This window comes from Motacilla alba, chromosome 15 (assembly GCF_015832195.1).
Source record: "Motacilla alba alba isolate MOTALB_02 chromosome 15, Motacilla_alba_V1.0_pri, whole genome shotgun sequence".
Taxonomy (NCBI): Eukaryota; Metazoa; Chordata; class Aves; order Passeriformes; family Motacillidae; genus Motacilla; species Motacilla alba.
The window spans coordinates 4,282,146-4,301,151 of record NC_052030.1 but is presented as its reverse complement, the minus strand read 5'-3'; the positions used below and the strand labels follow the sequence as shown (position 1 = coordinate 4,301,151).

Below are 19,006 nucleotides of genomic sequence, written 5' to 3'. Positions count from 1 at the left end.
GCACTTTTTCCCCCAGAGCCCTCACACCCCAGAGCACAATGTCCCTTTGTCCCTCTGCCCACACCTGCCTCTCCCCACAGAGAGATGGCCCTGGCACCGTGGTGCCCTGCTTTGCAAAATTCAGTTCCTTGGCTGCAGGCAGCCCACAAGAGCCCCTACAGCCAGCTGACCCCTGCTCTCTGGAGGGGGAATCTGTCAAGGCCCTGTCCAACAGCTTCCCTGGCTGGAGCTCACCGAGGCACCCCTCCTGTCCTCCTCTGGGGCTGGTGGTGCCCCAGGTGCCCCTCTGTGCCCAGCGTGGATCTGCAGGGTGAGGGAGAAGGGACAGTTGTCACCTGGACCCTGCCACCAGCATGTGGGCACCCTAGCATGAAGTGGGGGGACAGCAGACAAACGTGGGGCTCTCTCTGGACAGCATATGGCTGGGGGGGATGTGTCACCTTTTCTGGGCCTGTCACCTGCCAGTCACCCTCTGCCTCTTGCTGCTCTCAGCCACTTCAGGGAACAAAGCCTGGGCTGAGCCCTTTTCCCTCCCTGCCCCACCCAGCTCCCACCTGCCACCTGCATCCACCCCAGCACTGCTGTGGGGACAAGTGACACACAGTGACGCTGGGACATAGTGTCTCTTGCTGCCACCATCAAAGACAATCATTTATATGGGGAAAAACATCCCAAATAATTGATTTTGACTCTTCCCCTGCCTCTGTTCTAGAGCATGTGCTGGGTGACCTGTCCCTAGTGAGCCATCCACACTGGCTCTACAGTGCCTGCTCTGTTCCCTGCCCATGCTCTGTGCCAGCAGCAGAAGGGTTAAGGATGATTTTCAGAGCAGCCATTCAAGCAGTGGGAACTTTCCAAAATGTCCTTTGAGCTTTCTCAGGACAGGGCCTCAGTTTCCCTCATTTCCAGGGCTGGGATCTCAGGATGGAACTGAGCCTGCCTTGGGGAAGGACCTTCCATGGTGCAGCACAACCACCTGCTGAAGGGGCAACTCTCTAATCTCTCTGATCCCCATAAAATCCCCAGTACTCCAGAAAAAGGATGTTCCCAGTCTTACATTTGCGAACTTAAAATCTTCACCCACCTTGGGGAGCAGAACCCACAAAGGAAACAAACATGAAGTCGGTGTGTGTAAATCTTGTGCTTCTTTATGGAAGCTTTGCATGTACAGGGGAGGGATAAAATCAGTCGTTTTTGATTAAATGAGACCAGGATTGGCCACATTCCTGCATGGCCACTGGAATCAAGAGTCAGTTGGGTACCTGGCCCGGTCTCAGTTAAGCACTGCTCCCCCAAACTCCCTGAGAGAAGAGAGAAATCTCTTTCTGATCCCAGGCATCCTTAGGGGGTCACACCTGGGCCAACTGAGCACTGGGGCCAGGCTCCCATGCAGGCAAAATCACCCCTGACTGCAGAAAAGGCAACCAAGAGGCTGCAGGTGCAGCTGTGGTGGGAGGTGGGGACCCGCCCAGAGCAGAGGGGTGGACACGGGCAGGATGCATCCCTGCCCAGCTGCTCAGGAGGCAGGAACAGGCAAGGGCAGCCCTGTCTGGGCAGCGTGGGCACTGCTGCCAGCTGCACGCAGCAGGTGAGGAGGACACGGGCAGGGAGACGGGGACAAGTGTCTCGGAGAGGACAGGAGTGACAAGGGCACGGTCTGGATGCGTTAGTGATGGCGCGAGGGTCCTGTCAGTGCCAGCCTTCATGGCAAGTGACAGCCCTGACAGCCTGGCCAAGGACGAGCAGGAGCAGAGGGCGAGGGGACAGGGAACTGGGTCCTTGTGCTGTGACACCGCACGGAGAGCCCCGTGAGGGGACAAAGGAGCAGCTTCCCTGGGAGCCCCCAGGCAGGGCTGTGGGGTGACAGGGGTTGTGCTGTGCACTCTGAGCAGGGCACTGACAGCATTCCCACTGCCTCCTGCTCCCCCTGCCCTGAGCCTGGCCTTTGGCTCTGCTCTGCCTGCTGGAAAATGCACTTCCCTTGCTGCTCACCCGAGGAGAGCTGGGGCTGCACCTCAGTCCTGCCAGGACACTGGGGTGTGGCTGGGCTGCGGTTCCCGACCCCAGAGCGTTCCTGCCCTGTCTCCCTGCTGCCCTCAGCCTTTGGGACGGGCTCAGCCAGCTGGAGCAGCCTCCAAGGGCCACCAGGAGAGGGTGTGAAGGGGGTGGAATTGCTCCAGTTATCCCTGGGGTAACTCCAGACCGTGGGGGTGGGTGAGGGCTGGTGCTGGAGCTCAGAGCTGTCCCGAGCATCTTCCTCTGGGAATAAGGGTGTGTAGTTGGATTTCCAGCTGGTGTAGGACAGGCAGAGCTGGGCTGAGGGCTCTGAGCAGGAGGAAATGTTTGGAGAACAACAGTTCTGCTTCCCCCTGATGTGCTCAGCCTCCAGCAATGGATCAGGGAAACATAAAATACCCTGAGTTGGAAGGGACCCACAAGGATTACGGAGGTCCTCTGGGGGGAAGAACCTTTTCCTTATACCCAACCTGATTTTCCCCTGGCACAACTGCAGCTGTTCCCTCGGGAACAGCTGAGATTGGAGCTGCCCCTCATGAGGAAGCTGTAGGTGCTCAGGTAGGAAAGGATCTGCAGTGTTTAGTAACCCCCCAGGGATTTTTTTATTCCGGGACTTTTGCTCTCTTTGATCCTTTTGAGCTCTCACAGCACAGCATCCTCTGGCTGTGTGGTTATTTAGCTGTTCCTTGGAGGGAATCCACTTTTATTCACAGAGTGGTTTGGATTTGAAGGGACCTTAAAGCTCATCTCACTCCATCCCCTGCCATGGCAGGGACACCTTCCGCTATCCCAGGTTGCTCCAAGCTCCGTCCAACCTGGCACCTTGAATACATCCAGAGATCCACAGTTTCCCTGGACTAGACCATCTGTCCCCCTTCCGCATGACTTTTAGGCGTGACATCTAGGCTCTCTGCGCCATCCCCCCGAGCAAACTCGACGTCTCCGGAGGGCCTTTGGCTCAGCGGCCGCCCGGAGCCGGGAGCGGCGGGCGCGGAGCTCCCTCCTGCGGCCCCGCCGAGCAGCGCGGACGGGCCGGGAGGCTGCAGCCCGCTCTGCGGGGAAACCCGGGAGCGATCACCCCCTCCTCATCCTGCCCCTGCCTCCCTCCCCGCCAGTCCCTGCCGCCGGTGCCCGGTGGATGCTGCCGCGGCCCCAGCCCTGCAGGCCCCGTTGCTAGGGGGCCGTTGCTACGGACCAACATCCGGGTCCTGGCGCGCGCATGCGCTGTGCCCCCCAGGCCACGTGATCCAGCGAACATGGCGGTGCCCATGCGGCGGCGTGCGGCGTTCTGAGCGTTCCTTTCCTGGCGTCTGTCGCGGCCATGTCGCGGCTTATCGTGAAGAATCTCCCAAATGGGGTGAGGCTCTGTGCGGTGCCGGGGGTGCAAGGGGCGCTCTGGGCCTAGGAGGGGTCTGAGGGCGCTGCGGGGGAAGCGGGATGCGAGGCAGGGAGAGGCACCGGGAGGGGAGCGTGTAGTGGGGATGGGGGAGAGTGGGGAGACCCGCCGGGGAAAAGGTTTGAAGTGGTGGGAGGATGAGGTTTTGGAGGGGGAGCGGCAAGATGTCCCAGGGGAAGGGGCTATGAGGGGCTAAGGGGTCGCGGTCAGTGCTGGGATGGGGGACACGGGGACACTTCGGGGGCAGGATGGTGGGAGAGCTCCTGGAGGAGTCAGGAAGGTGCAGGAAGCAGCATGAGGGGCATGGGCTGGCAGTGGCAGCCCCTCAGGGTGGGCAGTGGATCTCGTTGTGATCACTATGCCCCCTCGCTGTCCGGGGTTGGGTGCCAGTGCCCTCGGTGCTGCTCTGCTCGCTAGGATCCCGCCCTCTTCCCCATCCCCACGAGTGCATTCGGGGGGAACATGAACGGGTTTGGTGGGTGAAGCGGGGATTTGGTTCACATTGTGCTTCCTGCAGCCTTCCAGAAGCCCTTTGAGACAGAATATGTTGGGTTGGACTTGTCCTCAGAGCCTCCCTGGGGCTGATTTCCCTTCCTGCTGCCCTCCCTCCTTTCCCAGATGAAGGAGGAGCGCTTCAGGAAGCTCTTTGCTGCCTTCGGCACGCTTACTGACTGCTGCCTCAAGTACACCAAGGATGGAAGGTTCCGGAAATTCGGCTTCATTGGCTACAAGTCTGAGCTTGAAGCTCAGACAGCCCTGAACCACTTCAACAAAAGCTTCATAGACACTTCCAGAGTCACAGTGAGCTGATCCCAGAAATATCTCCCTGAGACTCCTAAGGAATGGGATCTGGGGAGGGTAGTTCTTCCTTGGGAGGGTGGGCAGGCCCTGGCACAGGGTGCCCAGAGCAGCTGGGGCCGCCCCTGGATCCCTGGCAGTGCCCAAGGCCTGGCTGGATGGGGGTGGGAGCAGCCTGGATCCCTGGCAGTGCCCAAGGCCTGGCTGGATGGGGGTGGGAGCAGCCTGGGACAGTGGGAGGCATCCCTGCCCATGGCAGGGGGTGGCACTTTGAGGCCCCTTGCCATCCAAGCCACCCTGGGATTGTGTGCCTGTCCGCTCCTGCCTCTCTCATAGTTACTGAATGTGTGCTCTGTGCTTTTAAAAGTTGTTCCTGCCCCCTCCCTCCACCCCACCAGGGTTACAGGAATTCCTGAGTGAGGTTACCCCGCAGTTACAGCCCTGTGTTTCATCACAGACCTGACTCATTCCAGGTGGAGTTGTGCAAGTCTTTTGGCGACCCTACAAAACCCAGAGCCTGGAGCAAGCACTCTCAGAAGGCCCCTGCCCCAGAAAAGCAGACCAAGGAGCCCTTGGCAAGCGCAGGCACAAAGAAAGTGAGTCCTGCCTGATTCCTGCTGTGTGCCAACGAAGGGTGGCCTGGCCTGTGGGGAAGGGGACAGAGCAGCTGGGACACCAGATGCTGGAGTCCTGGTGTTTTCTGCCTCAGGGTCTCTGTTCCCTGTGTTGTTGGGTTTCCTGGAATTGCCTGTGTTTCTAATAAACCTTTCTGGGCTTTTTTCCCAAGGATAAAAAGACGAAAGATCCAGTGGATACCTTAAAGGAGGTGAGTTGAGGTTGGATTGCTGTCCCTGTGTTCTTGCTGAATATTTCCTTTCTGTTCTACTTCCCATGCTGCTGATTCAGGCTGGGACAGCCCATTTCTAGTGTAAAAATCATTTTACCATCCCCAACATGGGGTTTTAATGGTCAGCTCCTCCTGTGAGCACACACTGCACCCCGGTCTGCTCTGTTTCAGCAGTTCTGGGGTTTAACCGTAGCTGGGTTGTGTCACATTTAACTTACCAGATTTTTCTCTTTTTATTGTTTTGTTTTCCTCTCTAAAGTACTTTCTGAACACCAATTATAAAGAAGAGTAGGAATGAGACACCTTGAGAAGACTTTAAGCACCTTGTCAGTGTAAATTGAGCTCCCCTTAAAGGATTTCTGGTTTTACATTGCTGGAAATTAGATATCTTGGATTTCAGATTCACTATGAGTCTCTCTTCACAGCTTGTCTTTTTTTTCTTTTTTTTTTTTTTTTCCTTTCCCACAGCTGAAGGAAGATAAAACATTCCAGGAGTTCTTGGTGGTTCACCAGAAGAGGTCCCAGGTGGCCACTTGGGCCAATGACACTTTGGCAGAGGAGCCTAAGAAGGGAAAACCAGCAGCAGCAGCAGATTACCTGAACTTTGATTCAGACGAGTCTGAGGAGCTGAGTGAGGCTGGGGATGAGCCCTCTGAAGAGGAGGAGGCGGTTAAAGGTACCCGAGGGAGCTGTCACCCTCTGCTTGTGTCAGTCACAGTGACTCCTGTCACTGGACCCTGTCACCAGGAGGGTGGGCTCTCACCTTTCCGTGTGCTGGGAATGCCTGGTTGTTTCCCCAGATTTGGGGAACTGTGGCAAATGCAGTGTCTGATGTGTGGGGGGAGCCGTTTGTGCTTTCCCTGTGTCATTAGGGAGGAGGACCAGGGCAAACATCTGCAGCTTTCCTTGAAGTGCTTTCCTTCTTGCAGCCCCTTTCATCTCCAGGATTTCCAGGGCTGGATGTGGTTTCTGTTGCTTTAGGAACCTGCGGGTGGCTGGAAACTTGTCTGGTGTGCCTCTGATGGATGTTTCTGGAAATTCGGGCCTGCCAGGGCTGGGGGAAGGGTCAGGGTTCAGTACCTTGGCTCCTGAGAGCAAATCTGGAGTAGCGGGTTCTTTCTGAAGACTCACAGCCTGGCGTGTGTAGTTTAGGATCCAGTCTCCTTGCAGCAGGGATGGATGTGGGTTTGGAGCTTTTCTCCCTCTCTGGGATGTCCTTAGGCTAGGCTGTTCTGGTGCAGTGAGTGGTGTTTTCCCTGCCAGTCCTCATCTCTCCTTGGGTAATTCAAATGCAGGTGTGCTTGTGTCTTGTAAAACTCCACACTTGAAACCCTTCTCTGAGGCCTGCTTGTGGTATTTAGTTAGAATTGTGACAGAATACTTCATCCTGGAGTACCTCAAACCTCTTTTTAGTATGTTTTATATGTGAACTGTTGCTTTGAAATCCAGGCTGTCAGTATGGAAGTGCCAAGGTGAAATTGCTCTGCTGTTCTCAAGCCTTTCCAGTTAAAAAGTAGAGGATGAGGAGGTGATGCTCATGATTGTGTCAGTTCTCAGCTTCTTCCTGGCCTGGGCGGAGAGCAGCAGCATTTGTGTGAAAATACTTCTCTGCTCTCTCCTCTCTGCCAGGAAAGAAAGAAGGGAAGAAGGCAGCTACCAGCAAAGACCTCTCAGATATGGATTACCTGAAATCTAAAGTGGTGAAGGATTCTTCCTCCTCATCCAGTACAGAGGAAGAAACAGAGACTGAGGAGGAGGAGGAACGTGAGACTGAGGATTCAGGCATTGCAGAAACCCACCCAGAGAAAAGGGGGAAGCCAAAAGCCCAACAAACAGAGCAAAAAACACCAGTGGGGAAGAAGAAAAAAGGATCCACACTAGAGGTAGAGCTGAATTAGATTTGTCTTCTTTGAAGCAGCTGCTCTATGGATAGCAGGTGTCTGTCAGTCCCTGCAGAATGAGCTGACAGCCTGGGAAGGCTGCAGGGCCCACTGAGTACCAGCTTTCTTGGCCTTCTTGGTGTGACCCATTTACAAATTTCATTGAATCTCCTCAGGGCTCACTAAGTTCCCAAAGATGGGTGTTCCAGGTAAGTGCTGCCAGTGCCCTTCTCAGAGGCATTTTTCCAGGAAATGCTGTCCTGGAAACAGCAGAACTCAGTTTTTCATGGCAGTGCACCTTCAGCTGGCACCTCCTGCCCCAGGCTGCTGCAGCTGTAGGAATCTCCTGATATTCCCTCCCACTCTTCAGCCTCCTGTTTGTTGGCCAAGCCCAGCTGGTTGTGCTGTGATTTTTGTTCTTTTGTTCAGGTTTTCTCCCTTTTTTTCCCCTTCTCTGTGCAGAGCCAGGCCAGCTCAGGGGAAGCCAGCACTCCATTCACAGTGAAACTTCGTGGGGCCCCCTCCAACATCACTGAGGCAAGTTTGGTTTCCCAGCTGGGGAGGGAGGGAGGCTCAGGGGTGTCTCAGAATGTACCTCTGCAAGATGTTGGCAAAAACTTTTCACTTCTCACTCCTTTGAGGGCTTTGTGGGTGATCAGGGCAACCTCTGAACTGTCTTTGTGCAGAGATCTGGGTGTTTTATATATAAAAACCTAAGCCTGCAACTTGCTGCTTCCTGTATCTGAGAATTAGTCGAACAATTCTGATTCTTCCCACAGCAAAAAATTCGGGAATTTTTCTTCCCTCTGAAGCCAGTGGCAATCCGGATGGGAAAAAAGGCCCAGGGGAAGAATTCAGGTAAGAGCTGTGTGTGGAATTGGGGTGGGATCTGTGAGTTAGGGGAGCTCTTGATCACCCCTCTGCTCTTTTAGTCTGCGGTTCCACATCCCTGGCTCGTGGCCTGGTTCTTGGAGACCTTTCTGTGACTTTGCAGCTCTCCTGCCCTACTTGCTGGCCACAGGATGCCACGGGCAGAGTAATGTTGGCTGTGCTCCCTTAGGAGTAGCAGCAGGAACTTTTTTTTATTGAGCTGCATCCAGAACTTTATTCCAAACAACCCAAACCATGCCAAGGAAAAGCCTGTTCCTCCGGGATAGCTGCAGCAGCCCAGGGCACTGTGCTGATTTGTGTGAGCAGGTCCTTGGGGCTTTGCTGTGTGCTCTTTTCCTTTAATAGTCCAACAACAGATGTACCTTTTATTTGCTCTCAGAGGCACCTGTGAAAGCCTCCTCCAGCTGCTAAGTAAAGTTTTTGTGATTTGTATATAGAGAATAAGCTTTGAAAAGGCAGCCTTCCAGTCTGACATCATCATCTCCAGGCTGGATTGAAACTTTCCATGGGAGCTGAATGCTCTATCTATAGGAATCTATATTAAAGCAAGCCCAATTCACCCTTAATTACCCAATTAGTGGCTGTGTGTGTTCCCCACATGATGCTCAGCTGAACCTTCCCTTCCTCCAAGGTTACATCTTTGTTGACTTGAAGAGTGAAGCAGAAATGCAAAGGGCCTTGAAGCGGAAAAAAGAATTCCTGGGTAAGGGCTGTTTGTTCCTCCTCATTCCAGCCTGGGAGCTCAGCTGCTCGAGTACTCCCTGCACAAGTAGCTCCTGTGATTGGAGTTTTTCCCAGGAAGATGGGGGGGGTTGTTCCTTGGGATAAACCAGGTGCTGTGACAGGAGTGGGGTTTTGGGGCCCTCATGTTTTGCCGTGTACTTGAGGCGGTTCTTGTTGGGATAAAAATAACACTGCTGGAGTCCAGCTTTGTACAGACAGTGCTGCAAGGCTGGCTTGGAGCTCTGGACTTGGCCTAACCCTTGGAGTAACTCCTGAAATTCTGTTTGCAAGTACTGTGTAGGTTGGCACAGACAGGCTGGGGCTCTCTGAAAGGAAGGGGGGCTGGTGTTGATACCCTGATTTTTATGAAGACTGACTCTTACAGCCCCCTCCTCCCCCTTATTTTTGAATTCTGATCAGAGCCTGTAATTGTAGGGCTGTAATTGTTTCTAACCCTGGGCTCTTTGTGATGCCTTAAGTTTCAGCTTTCACATTATCCAGATTGCTGGATATACTGCATTAGTGCAGAATAGTACTCTGAATTCAGTATAAATTAGTACTCTGAACTTCATATCAAGTGTTAGCAAGTTCTCCTCATAGTTTAGTCAGACAAAAACAATCCTTTTCCAGTTCAGGCACAAAAAGTGTAAACAGCAGCAAATTAGGAAGAGCAATCTGGGAGGATAGGACTTCATAACCGGAAGCTGTAATTGGACAATTCCCCAATATGTAAATGGACCAAAACTTATAAAAGTGTGAAACCTCGTGACTCGTGGTCAGTCTTGGGTGGCTCCTCGGCCAGGCTCTTGTACTGCCCTGGGTGTATCTGTTGAAGGCCTTTTTAATAAACACTGGCTTCATTCCTTTAACACTGCCTAGCCTCTGTCGTAGGCAGCCTCCCAAGGCATCACTTGCACGTGGGTGTTGTTTGCTCGTAGCCTGGGGAAGCATCCAGGGTCCCTCTGTGTTCTCTGGGGGTCAGGTGGACGCTGTGTGGAGGTTTCCCGGTGCAGGAACACCCCAAAAGAAACGGTTCCAGCAAAACCTGAGCACCAGCCCTGGCAAAGGACACTGAGGGAGGATGAGGAGGAAGAGGACTTGTCTGAATCAGGGAGACTCTTTGTCAGGAATCTGCCTTTCACCAGCACTGAGGAGGACTTGGAGAAGATCTTTTCCAAGTACGGTGAGTGTTTGCCACGGGACTGGAGCTTGCAGGGCAACATCATTCCTTTGTCCAGAGGTTTTCCTGCTGGGTGGGGATGGACAAAGCTCTGTGTCCCTCATCTCTCAGACATGGCCCAGCTCCTGTCATCTTTATTTTCTGGTGTGGTAATTTGAGCCTGTTTGGCAGGAGACTTCCTGCAGGTTAGAGGTGAACCCTTCAGATTCACTTGACATCCCAAACTTGGGGTGTAAGTTTGAAGTTACCCTCTTCTACCTCCAAATTAAACATATTTAAGGTTCTCTTGGCATCCTGGGGCAGAGAGGGTGAGGTTGTGGAGGTGTTTATCCCTACTGAAGGTGAAGGCAGCTGCTCAGAGCTTGCCTGGTATGCCTCACCTGTCAGAGCCCATGAGCTGCCACACCTGGACTTGGGGAGCTTGTGCTGGGCCCTCCTTGTCCCTCTGCAGCTCCTGGCCCAGGCTGGTGGCTCACCACACATCCAGAGCTGCTCCCCTCATCCCTGATTATGTCTGGGAGGTGCCAGTTCAGAGCTGTGCAGGGACATCTCTGACCACCAAGCCTTGCCTCCTGCAGGACCCCTCTCAGAGATCCACTTTCCCATTGAGAAACTCACCAAGAAACCCAAAGGATTTGCTTTCATCACCTACATGATCCCCGAGCATGCTGTGAAGGCCCTGGCAGAGCTAGATGGGCAGGTGTTCCAGGTACAGCTCTGATGCTTTTCCTCTGCTCTGGACTGCAGCTGGTGGGAATGGTTGGTGGGAATGTGGCTGAGAGTTTGCTTCTGGGCTTTGTTAAAAAGGTTGAGGCTTTCCTGCAGGTTCTTTTGGTAGAGTAGCTTGGTTTGAACAACTTTGCAGACACCAAAAGCCTGGTAGAGGTGGGGAAGGAGCTCTGAGTCTGTCTCACGCTGTGTGGCCACTTTGACTTGCAGTTGTGGCTCCTTTGGGAAGGAAAATTCCCTCCTCCCACCAAGGCTGTCTGACTGGGAAAGGTGCCAGGAAATTTCTTCCATGTGGACACCTGTGGATTATTCCAAAGCTGCTGGACCTCTCCTTCCTGTCTTGCAGGGTAGAATGATGCATCTTTTACCCTCCACGATCAAGAAGGAAAAAGTGGAAGATGGAGATGCAGAAGAATCTTCCTCCTACAAAAAGAGCAAAGAGGCAAAGGACAAAGCCAACAGTGCCAGGTACGACACAAGCTGCCAGATTCCCAGGAATGCATGTGGCATCTTCACAGGGGCTGCAGAGATTCCCAGAGTTGATGAAGCACTTGCTGTGCAGCTCTGTTTCTTTTCTCTCTTGCCTCCCCAACTCCTCTGCCCAAGTAGCTGCAGTAGCTCAGTGAGCAGCAGAAACTGAGAGGTTTGAATGGCTTTGGTATGAGTTACTTCTCTAATAAGAGTTACTCTGATTCTCTAATTTTTCAGGGGATGTTTTCAGATCAGTTGAGCCTTTCTCCTTTGCTTGGCCACCTGTAATTCTAAAGCTTGTAGCAGCTTTTTCTTGCTATGTGACAAATCAGTTTGAAAGAAGTGGCTGATACTTTGTCTTGAAGGGAAAAGGGTGCAAAGAGAATTGCAAGCAAGGGGTTTGCATGGTTTAGGAAACCAGTTGGAAAGGTGTGTTCCCCTGAGCCAGTACCTGAACTTCAGCTGCAGAGCTGTGACCAGTCAGGTCTGGGGAGGCAGAGCTCAGCTGCCTGCACTGCTTCCTGTTTGCTCTCCAGTCACATCTCCCTCATCCTGTCCCTTCTCTAGGGATCTTCCACCCTTCTTTCCCTCTCTCTTCACCCTGCCTGCTCATGGTGGTGCTCAGAGCTGCTTTTCCCAGGATTATTGGCTGGAGGGGCCCATGACTGACCCTGGCTGTGTTTTCTCTTGCCAGCTCCCACAACTGGAATGCACTGTTCGTGGGGACGAACGCTGTGGCTGATGCCATGGCCCAGAAGTACAACGCTGCCAAAAGCCAAGTGCTGGATGCTGTGAGTTGGGTTGTGATGGATCAGCTGGGGTGGGACATCACTTTCCTGCCTGTTTCTTTGTGACCAGGGCCTTCCTGGTCTTGTACAGGAAAAGCCTCCGTGCATCCATGGGCACCACACAGGCTGAGGCCTCTGGTGCTGTAGCAGCTCTGTGGGGTCTGAGCCTATTGATCCCTTGGTCCCCAGCCTTCCTTCCCACTCTGCTTTCCTGTGGCTGAATTTTGCATTTCTACATAACTAGCAGTTGGTGGGAATTTACACCCTAAAGCTCAGATCCTTCCTGGAAATTTCATTTTACTTTGGGACATGTTTGAATTCCAACAGCACAATTTGCAGGAGCTGCAGAGGAGCTGGAACATTTTACCCTCCTGCTGCCTGCCACATTCCCTTTGCATGTGCTTCTGAGAGCAGCAGGTGACTGAATTCTTGCCTGCAGGAGAGCAAAGACAGCGTGGCAGTGAGAGTGGCTCTAGGAGAAACGGAGCTGGTCCAGGAAATCCGACGGTTCCTCATGGAAAACGGAGTCAGCCTGGATTCCTTCAGCCAGGTGAGAGGCTCAGCTGGAGGCATCCGCCTCTTCTAGTCCTGGTGTTCTCAGCTCTCTTGGAAATTGGTAATTAAATGCTCAGCATCTTGCAGAATTGAACCCTCCCTGATGAGTTAGGAAATTATTGTATTTGCAGGGATCCCTGTGGCAAGAAGGAATGATGAATCTGACTCCGTGTTCTCAGAAGGCTAATTTATTATTTTATGATACTATATTATATTAAAGAATACTAAACTAACTAACTAAAGAATACAGCAAGGATACTTACAGAAGGCTAAAAGGATAATAATGAAAACTCATTACTCCTTCCAGAGCCCCGACACAGCTTGGCCCTGATTGGCCAATAAGTCAAAATAACTCATACCAAAAACCAGTGAAACAATCACCTGTGGGTAAACAGTCTCCAGACATATTCCACATGTAAGCATAACACAGAAGAAGGAAATGAGATAAGAATTTGTTTTCCTTTTTCTCTGAGGCTTCTCAGCTTCCCAGGAGAAAAATCCTGGGCAAAGGGATGTTTTCAGAAAACATGAATGTGACAGGAAATGTATCCATTTGAAAATGCAGCAGCTCTTGGGATGGGTGAAATCCATGATATGATGGCATTAGGATGGTGGGCAGCTTGCTGTAGGCAGGGAAGGAGCCCTGTGGAGCTACAGCTGACACCTCCATCCATGAGATGTGGATTTTCCAGGGAGTGTTTCCTAAATGCCTGTCAGTCCTTTTGGATCTGGGAGGGGAGTGACACAGAGAGAGGGGGAGAGCACAGCCTGTTGGATCCAAAGTCTCCAGTTAGAAAATTGCTGGATTTGCTCTCTTCCATACCATATTCTTTCTTTCCCTGCTGGCTGTGTCAGGCTGCTGGTGAGAGGAGCAAGACAGTGATCCTGGTGAAGAACCTGCCGGCCGGCACGAGCTCCCTGGAGCTGCAGGAGCTCTTTGGCCGACACGGCGACCTGGGCCGGGTGCTGCTGCCAGAGGGAGGTATCACAGCCATCGTGGAGTTCCTGGAGCCCACAGAGGCCAAGCAAGCCTTCACCAGGCTGGCCTACTCCAAGGTGGGGGCACTGCCTGGGGAGGGGGATCTTGGTGAGTTGGGAAGCTGCAGGAGGGCTCTGAGCCTGAGGGGCACGGGGAGAGTGGGAAGGGTGTTAGCCCAGAGGCACTGATGTTCCAAGCTGTGTCCTTTGGACTTAGGGAGGTGCCTGATACAGCAGAGCAGGGCTCAGGCTGCAGAGGATGCTGGAGAAGGGGGCTGTGACACAGCTGAAGGGTTTCTTTTCCCTTGCACGATCCACAAGTGACCCATGGCAGGCTGTGGTCCTGTAAGACTGGATCCTTACCTGGCAGAGAGTTTAGGCTCTGGTCCTGAAAGGCTGGATCCTTTTGTGACAGAGTTTAGCCACTTGCAAAGGTTACTCAGTTTCTCCACTGCTGTTTTTCATTACAGAGCAAGGTGAAAATAAAGTTTAGAGCAGAGTTTTTTCTTCAGGCCTTGCCCTTCACTCCTCATTTCTCTCCTGTCTTCTCTTCACAGTTTCATTCTGTGCCCTTGTATCTGGAGTGGGCTCCAATGGGGGTTTTCCTCAGCCCAGCCCCTCAGAAAAAAAAAGCTGGGGTTCCAGGAAAGGAGGATGAAGCAGGGCTGGCACCAGGTAAGAACTCTGGCTGACTTGCTGGGGGTCTCTGTGTTTTTCTGCTGCTGTGTCAAGCCCCAGGATATGTTTTGTCTGGGTGACTTCCCACTGTGAGGGCTGATCTTCCCTCCCTAAATTTACCATCTTTCTCACCATCCCAGGGGCTCCCCCACAGTTTGAGTGGGGAACTCCCCCAAAATTTGGCTGCTTTGCATCTTACAGTGTTGGGTTTATTCTTCTTGGTTCAGGTGAAGCTGTAAAAGACTCAGAGGAAGCAGCAGCACTGGAAGAAGAGGAGGAGGAAGAAGAAGAAGAAGAAAATATCCCTGGTTGTACCTTGTTCATCAAAAACCTGAACTTTGCCACCACAGAAGACACACTGCAGGAGGTGAGCAATAAGGACAGTCTTTAAAGGATTTCAGCTGCAGCCAGTGTGATCTAGTGGGAGATAAGAGAGCACTGGGTTCTACTGGGACTGGGAACATCACTCCAGGTGTCAGTTAAGACAAATGCATCTGGAACTGTTTTGGTGGAGTTTAATTCCACCTAGGGACAGGTGGAGGCAGTAGGAAGTCTTCTAAGATTCCTGATTTGCCATGTTTTCTGTAATGCTCCTCCTTGGGACAGGCACTGCTGCAGCTCTGCCACTGCTTGGTGTGTGAGAGGCAGTGAATAAATAAACAAATGGTGATTTCTGAATGTGCTTTTCCTCTCAGCTTCTGTGACCGTGTGCTGCCTTGTGCTGCCTCACCTCAATAAGCACTTGGGAGAGAGCGTGCCATTCCTGAAGTTATGTGGGGTGATAATACCAAAATAAAGAAAAGCAGCTGGAATTTCCATCTCTGGCACTTCTTGTATCTGTGTAAAATGCCACATGCCATGGCCCAAGCATCCTGGACCTGTGAGTCTGTGCAGAGACTCTGCTCCAGCTGTGAACAAATAAATACCCAGAGGAGGGCTGGGACTTGTCCCCTCTTCTTTTTCTGGCTTTACAAGGGAGTCAATAAATAGTTTGCTACCCTCTAGCCCCCCATATTTGGGAAGAGCTGTGTTCTAGGGACATCACAGGCAGCACCCACCCTTGAGGCCTCTACCTGGCTGAGGGCACCTTGTAATCCAGAGTATTCCTCCAGAGCCAACTCAGATCTCTGCAGTTTCTAAGGGTTGGTGGAGGATTTCTGGGAATCCCTGTCTTGATAGCTTTCAAACTCTTTGTGTGTGTATGTACATTTGTACAGAAATAATTCCATGGGGAAAGGCTCAGCTGCACTGCTGGCAGGTGTGTGCTGGGGCACGTGGGCCCGTGTGGAAGAGGGCCACGTTGGCAGTTGAGTTGCAAGCCTGTGACAAAGGGAACTGAATCACGTGTCCACATTCCTTGCAGATGTTTTCCAAAGTGGGAGCCCTGAAGAGCTGCACAATATCCAAGAAGAAAGACAAAGCAGGTACTCTAGTTGTTGCTGTTCAATTCCTTCCCTCAGCTGAGCTGAGGGCTCAGGTGTGGCATTGCTTCAGCACTCATCTGGCTGAGCATTTGTGTTCCTGCTGGCAAAATCCTCAGTGCTTCCAGAAGTGTTCCCGTGGAAATGGCTGCAAGCAGCAGCCAAACCTTCCCCCAGGGTTCGGCCTAGAAGGTTAAACTCCATTGTGGGATTTGTGGAGATGTGGCCTTCTCTTGAGATCTTGAGATGGGAGAAGCCAAACTCCTTCAGGATCACAGAAGAGAGTGGGATGCAGGCTGATGGGAGCCAGTGCCCCCTGATGATTAAACCCTGCAAATGGCCAGATCCTCAAGGATGCCTGGCTGAGAGCTGTGCTGAGTGGGCTGGGTTTGCCTTCTCCCTGCCAGCCCTGAGCCCCCCAGGCTGCAGGGACGAGTGGCTGTGCCTGTTGTTGGCTGCTCTCGCTTCCTGAGGAGTTGGATTAAGGCAGGCATGGGCTGGAGGGGCTGGGGCTTCTCTCTGGGAGCTGCGCAGCTTTGTGGCATTTCCCCTTGACAGAGCTTCCTTGTCATGTGATATTTAAAAACTCAGATCTGCTGGGAGATAAAGAAATAAAGTGAATTCTTCAGTTCTGCTGGTGGGCCTAAGCAGGCAGCACCAAGCGTGGGCTGGTCTTGTAGCATCTGATCCTTGCTGGCACTGGGGGTCATCTCTACATTCTGCCACTGCTGAGGCTCTGAAATTGAAAATGGAGTGTTGTTTTCTCCCCTCGTTATTAATTGTAATTAATTAATAGCCATAATTATGGCTGCTGTGTTAGGCAGCATGTTCCTCAGGGCTGTGGTGGGACTGCAGACCTTTGCTGTGCCGGGAGGGGAAGGATGGCTCTCCTTTGTTGTGGAAGTAGCAGCTGCCCTCTCCAGCTTATGGGATGTCTGCATCCACAGCAGGGTCTCTTCCCCTGATTGTGACCAGCAGTTGCTTTGCAGTGTTTTGTTTGAGGAAGTTGCACTGAGATGATGCAAAGCAAACCACTGGTTTTGTGTGCAAAAACTGTTATCTCCTGTTCACATCAGCACCAAAACCAGCTGGTCCAGAGCAGAGCCTTGCTCCAAAAACTCAACCAGGGGTGCTCATGAGGTCAACCACGGACAGGCTGGCCCTTTTCATGGGATGTTAAGCTTTTGTCCCCCTAATTTTGGTAATCAGTGCTTGCTCCTGGTTTGTTTTTATATCTTATATTGCCACTGCTTTCTTACCGAGTCCCTTTCCCTCCTGACAGGCACTTTGCTTTCCATGGGCTTTGGATTTGTGGAGTACAAGAAGCCAGAGAGCGCCCAGAAAGCCCTGCGCCAGCTCCAGGTGAGCCTGAGCCTGCCACTCTGGAATCCTCTCCACAGACTCGCTTCAACCTGGCACTTCCAAATGTAGCTGAGGATGTCAGGGCTGTGGGTTGCACTGGACAGGGGGAGAAGCCTCTAAAATGGGCCAGGCTTTTGAGGGAAGAGGGTTTGGAAAAGGAAAGACTGGTGGAAAAGTGTGTTTCTTGATGCTGATCCAAAGTGGAAATTCAGAAAATGTGCCAGCATTGAATTTTCATGAGTTTTCCTGTCAGGTGCCCTTTGCAGGGGGCAGAGACCCAGATACCCCCTCAGAGAACAAATACTGATTAATGTTAATTTGGTGCTGCTTTGACTTCTAATTCCTCTATATATTTTCTATTAATTATATCCTTTTTTTTCCTGCTGTTTCTTTGTTTGCGCTCCCAGGGCTGCACTGTGGATGGCCACAAGCTGGAAGTGAAGCTGTCAGAGAGAGCTGTCAGGTAAGGCTCAGCTCTCCCCTCAGTAACACTTCAGCTGCAGAAATCCTTGGGAGCTTCTTCCCTTCTTCCCCAGCACCTGCATCCTGAGGGATGTGGCCAGGAGTGCTCCAGCTGTTGAACACATCAGCCTTTGCTCTGCTTTACTGACTCAGTTTTGCTTGAAAGGAAAAAAAAAAAGGAAAATGAGCTGAAGTGGGACCCCAAAAATGAGCCCAAAGTGAGAACCAGGCAGAGTTTTCTTCCCTGCTCAAGGAAAAATCCTCTGCTTTGGTGGCAGTTCAGGCAGCACTGTGAGTTCCCAGGGGTGTAAAAAGTTCTTGGACAGAAATCTTTTTTGGGTAATGAAGTCTTTTACCTGTTCATCTGAGAAGAACAGGAGCTTAAGAATAATATTCTGATCAAATCAAGACAAAACCAAGTTTCTCGCTTGATATAAAAATTTGGATTTAGCTCCTTTGGTCTGGGCAATCAGGCACAGAGGAGGTGGTTACTTGTGGGTGAATTTACTTAGAATTAGCCTCAGCTTTTAGGGATCCCTTCCTAGTTCTTACTCAGCACAGAATATTCTAGCTGTAAAGCTGCAAATTAATCCAGGTACTTGAATGTTGGCACCTAAACACTGTCCTTCAAACACTCTGGAAACCCTACTGGAAGTGATATCTGTGAAATGTCAAAATTTGTTTGAAAGTCTGGTTCCTGGGGACCACAAGCAGTCTGACAGCTCCTATGTCTGCACTTGGTATTTCAATTCTTTCATAAAACCATTTTTATCCAGTTTGATTTTGAAAATCCCTTCAGCAGGTATCCAGGCCACAATGGGAAGTGCTTTGCTTTATGGAATAAGCTGCTGCCTTTTGTGTTAGGTAAATTCTGACCTTGTCCAAATGCAATACGATTCCAGAGGAAAAAAAAATTTAATTCTTTGTTACAAAATTGCATGTACTGATTTATAAGCCAGGAAGAAAAATAATCAAAATTAGCTTACATTAAGCTAATTTTTAAAAATGTATTCAATAATGCATGCTCCTGACAATTAAAGGGCAAGATTTGGTGACAGATGTAGCAAATGTGAGATGAGGACCTCAACTGGAGCAAGATGGGCTATTTCACTTTCAGATGTCGGATTTTAGGGTGTTTGGAATTTGGTCCATCTTACTGTCCTGTGTGGCATTGCCACTGGCACAACCCAGGATGCCAATGTGAGCTGGTGCCTCAATTTTCCACATTCCAAATCCTGAGGGAGCCACAGTTCAAAGGGACTCTGCTGCTCCCTGGTCTTTACCTGCCCTTCCTGTTACCTTCCAGGCCTGCTGTGAAATCAGCCCGGAAGAAACAGACTGCCAAGAAGCAGAAAACTTCCAAGATCCTGGTCAGAAACATCCCCTTCCAGGCCACTGTCAGGGAAATCAGGGAGCTCTTCAGGTAGGAAAGGGCTTTGTTGTGTCTGCCGGTCACTCTGGGGTGGAGCTGCTGGGATTTTCATACGGGGTCTTTCTCACATTGTAAATACTGTGAATTTTTTTGCTGTCTTTGTGGAAGAAAACAGGGATTTTGGGATTACCTCTGTGTTCTCTGTGTCCTCAGCCTTTTGTTCTGTGATTTAAGCTTTGTTCCATCCTGAAAAATAGGCAAAACTTTGTAAAAGGAAAGCTGTCTTTGCTGCTCCCAGGACAAGAATGTTTTGCTCACTGCCCCAGGCAGAGGTTCCTGCTCTGCTGAGGGCTTGCAGGAATTGCTGATTTTTCTGCCACAGGGTGCTGTGTTGGGAGGTGGCCTCTGTGGGCCTGTCCTGGCAGAAGTTGGGTGCTTTTGTCACATTTCTGGGGCATG

At 51.6% G+C, this 19,006-nt stretch overlaps 1 protein-coding gene across 1 annotated transcript in view; it reads left to right on the top strand.

Annotated features, from left to right (window-relative positions):
• Window positions 1–3,249: 3,249 nt before the first annotated feature.
• RBM19 (RNA binding motif protein 19) overlaps window positions 3,250–19,006 on the top strand; it is a 52,958-nt gene continuing 37,201 nt past the window's right edge. Inside the window, exons 1-21 of the mRNA XM_038152633.1 lie at window positions 3,250–3,373; window positions 4,031–4,213; window positions 4,684–4,806; window positions 4,998–5,036; window positions 5,526–5,733; window positions 6,687–6,940; window positions 7,400–7,474; window positions 7,717–7,795; window positions 8,460–8,531; window positions 9,534–9,734; window positions 10,310–10,440; window positions 10,807–10,928; window positions 11,626–11,722; window positions 12,159–12,269; window positions 13,130–13,330; window positions 13,810–13,927; window positions 14,158–14,297; window positions 15,294–15,354; window positions 16,634–16,713; window positions 17,121–17,176; window positions 18,482–18,598. Of these exons, the coding sequence (XP_038008561.1) occupies window positions 3,338–3,373; window positions 4,031–4,213; window positions 4,684–4,806; window positions 4,998–5,036; window positions 5,526–5,733; window positions 6,687–6,940; window positions 7,400–7,474; window positions 7,717–7,795; window positions 8,460–8,531; window positions 9,534–9,734; window positions 10,310–10,440; window positions 10,807–10,928; window positions 11,626–11,722; window positions 12,159–12,269; window positions 13,130–13,330; window positions 13,810–13,927; window positions 14,158–14,297; window positions 15,294–15,354; window positions 16,634–16,713; window positions 17,121–17,176; window positions 18,482–18,598 (2,504 nt within the window). The 5' untranslated portion in view covers window positions 3,250–3,337. The remainder of the gene's footprint in view (window positions 3,374–4,030; window positions 4,214–4,683; window positions 4,807–4,997; window positions 5,037–5,525; window positions 5,734–6,686; window positions 6,941–7,399; window positions 7,475–7,716; window positions 7,796–8,459; window positions 8,532–9,533; window positions 9,735–10,309; window positions 10,441–10,806; window positions 10,929–11,625; window positions 11,723–12,158; window positions 12,270–13,129; window positions 13,331–13,809; window positions 13,928–14,157; window positions 14,298–15,293; window positions 15,355–16,633; window positions 16,714–17,120; window positions 17,177–18,481; window positions 18,599–19,006) is intronic.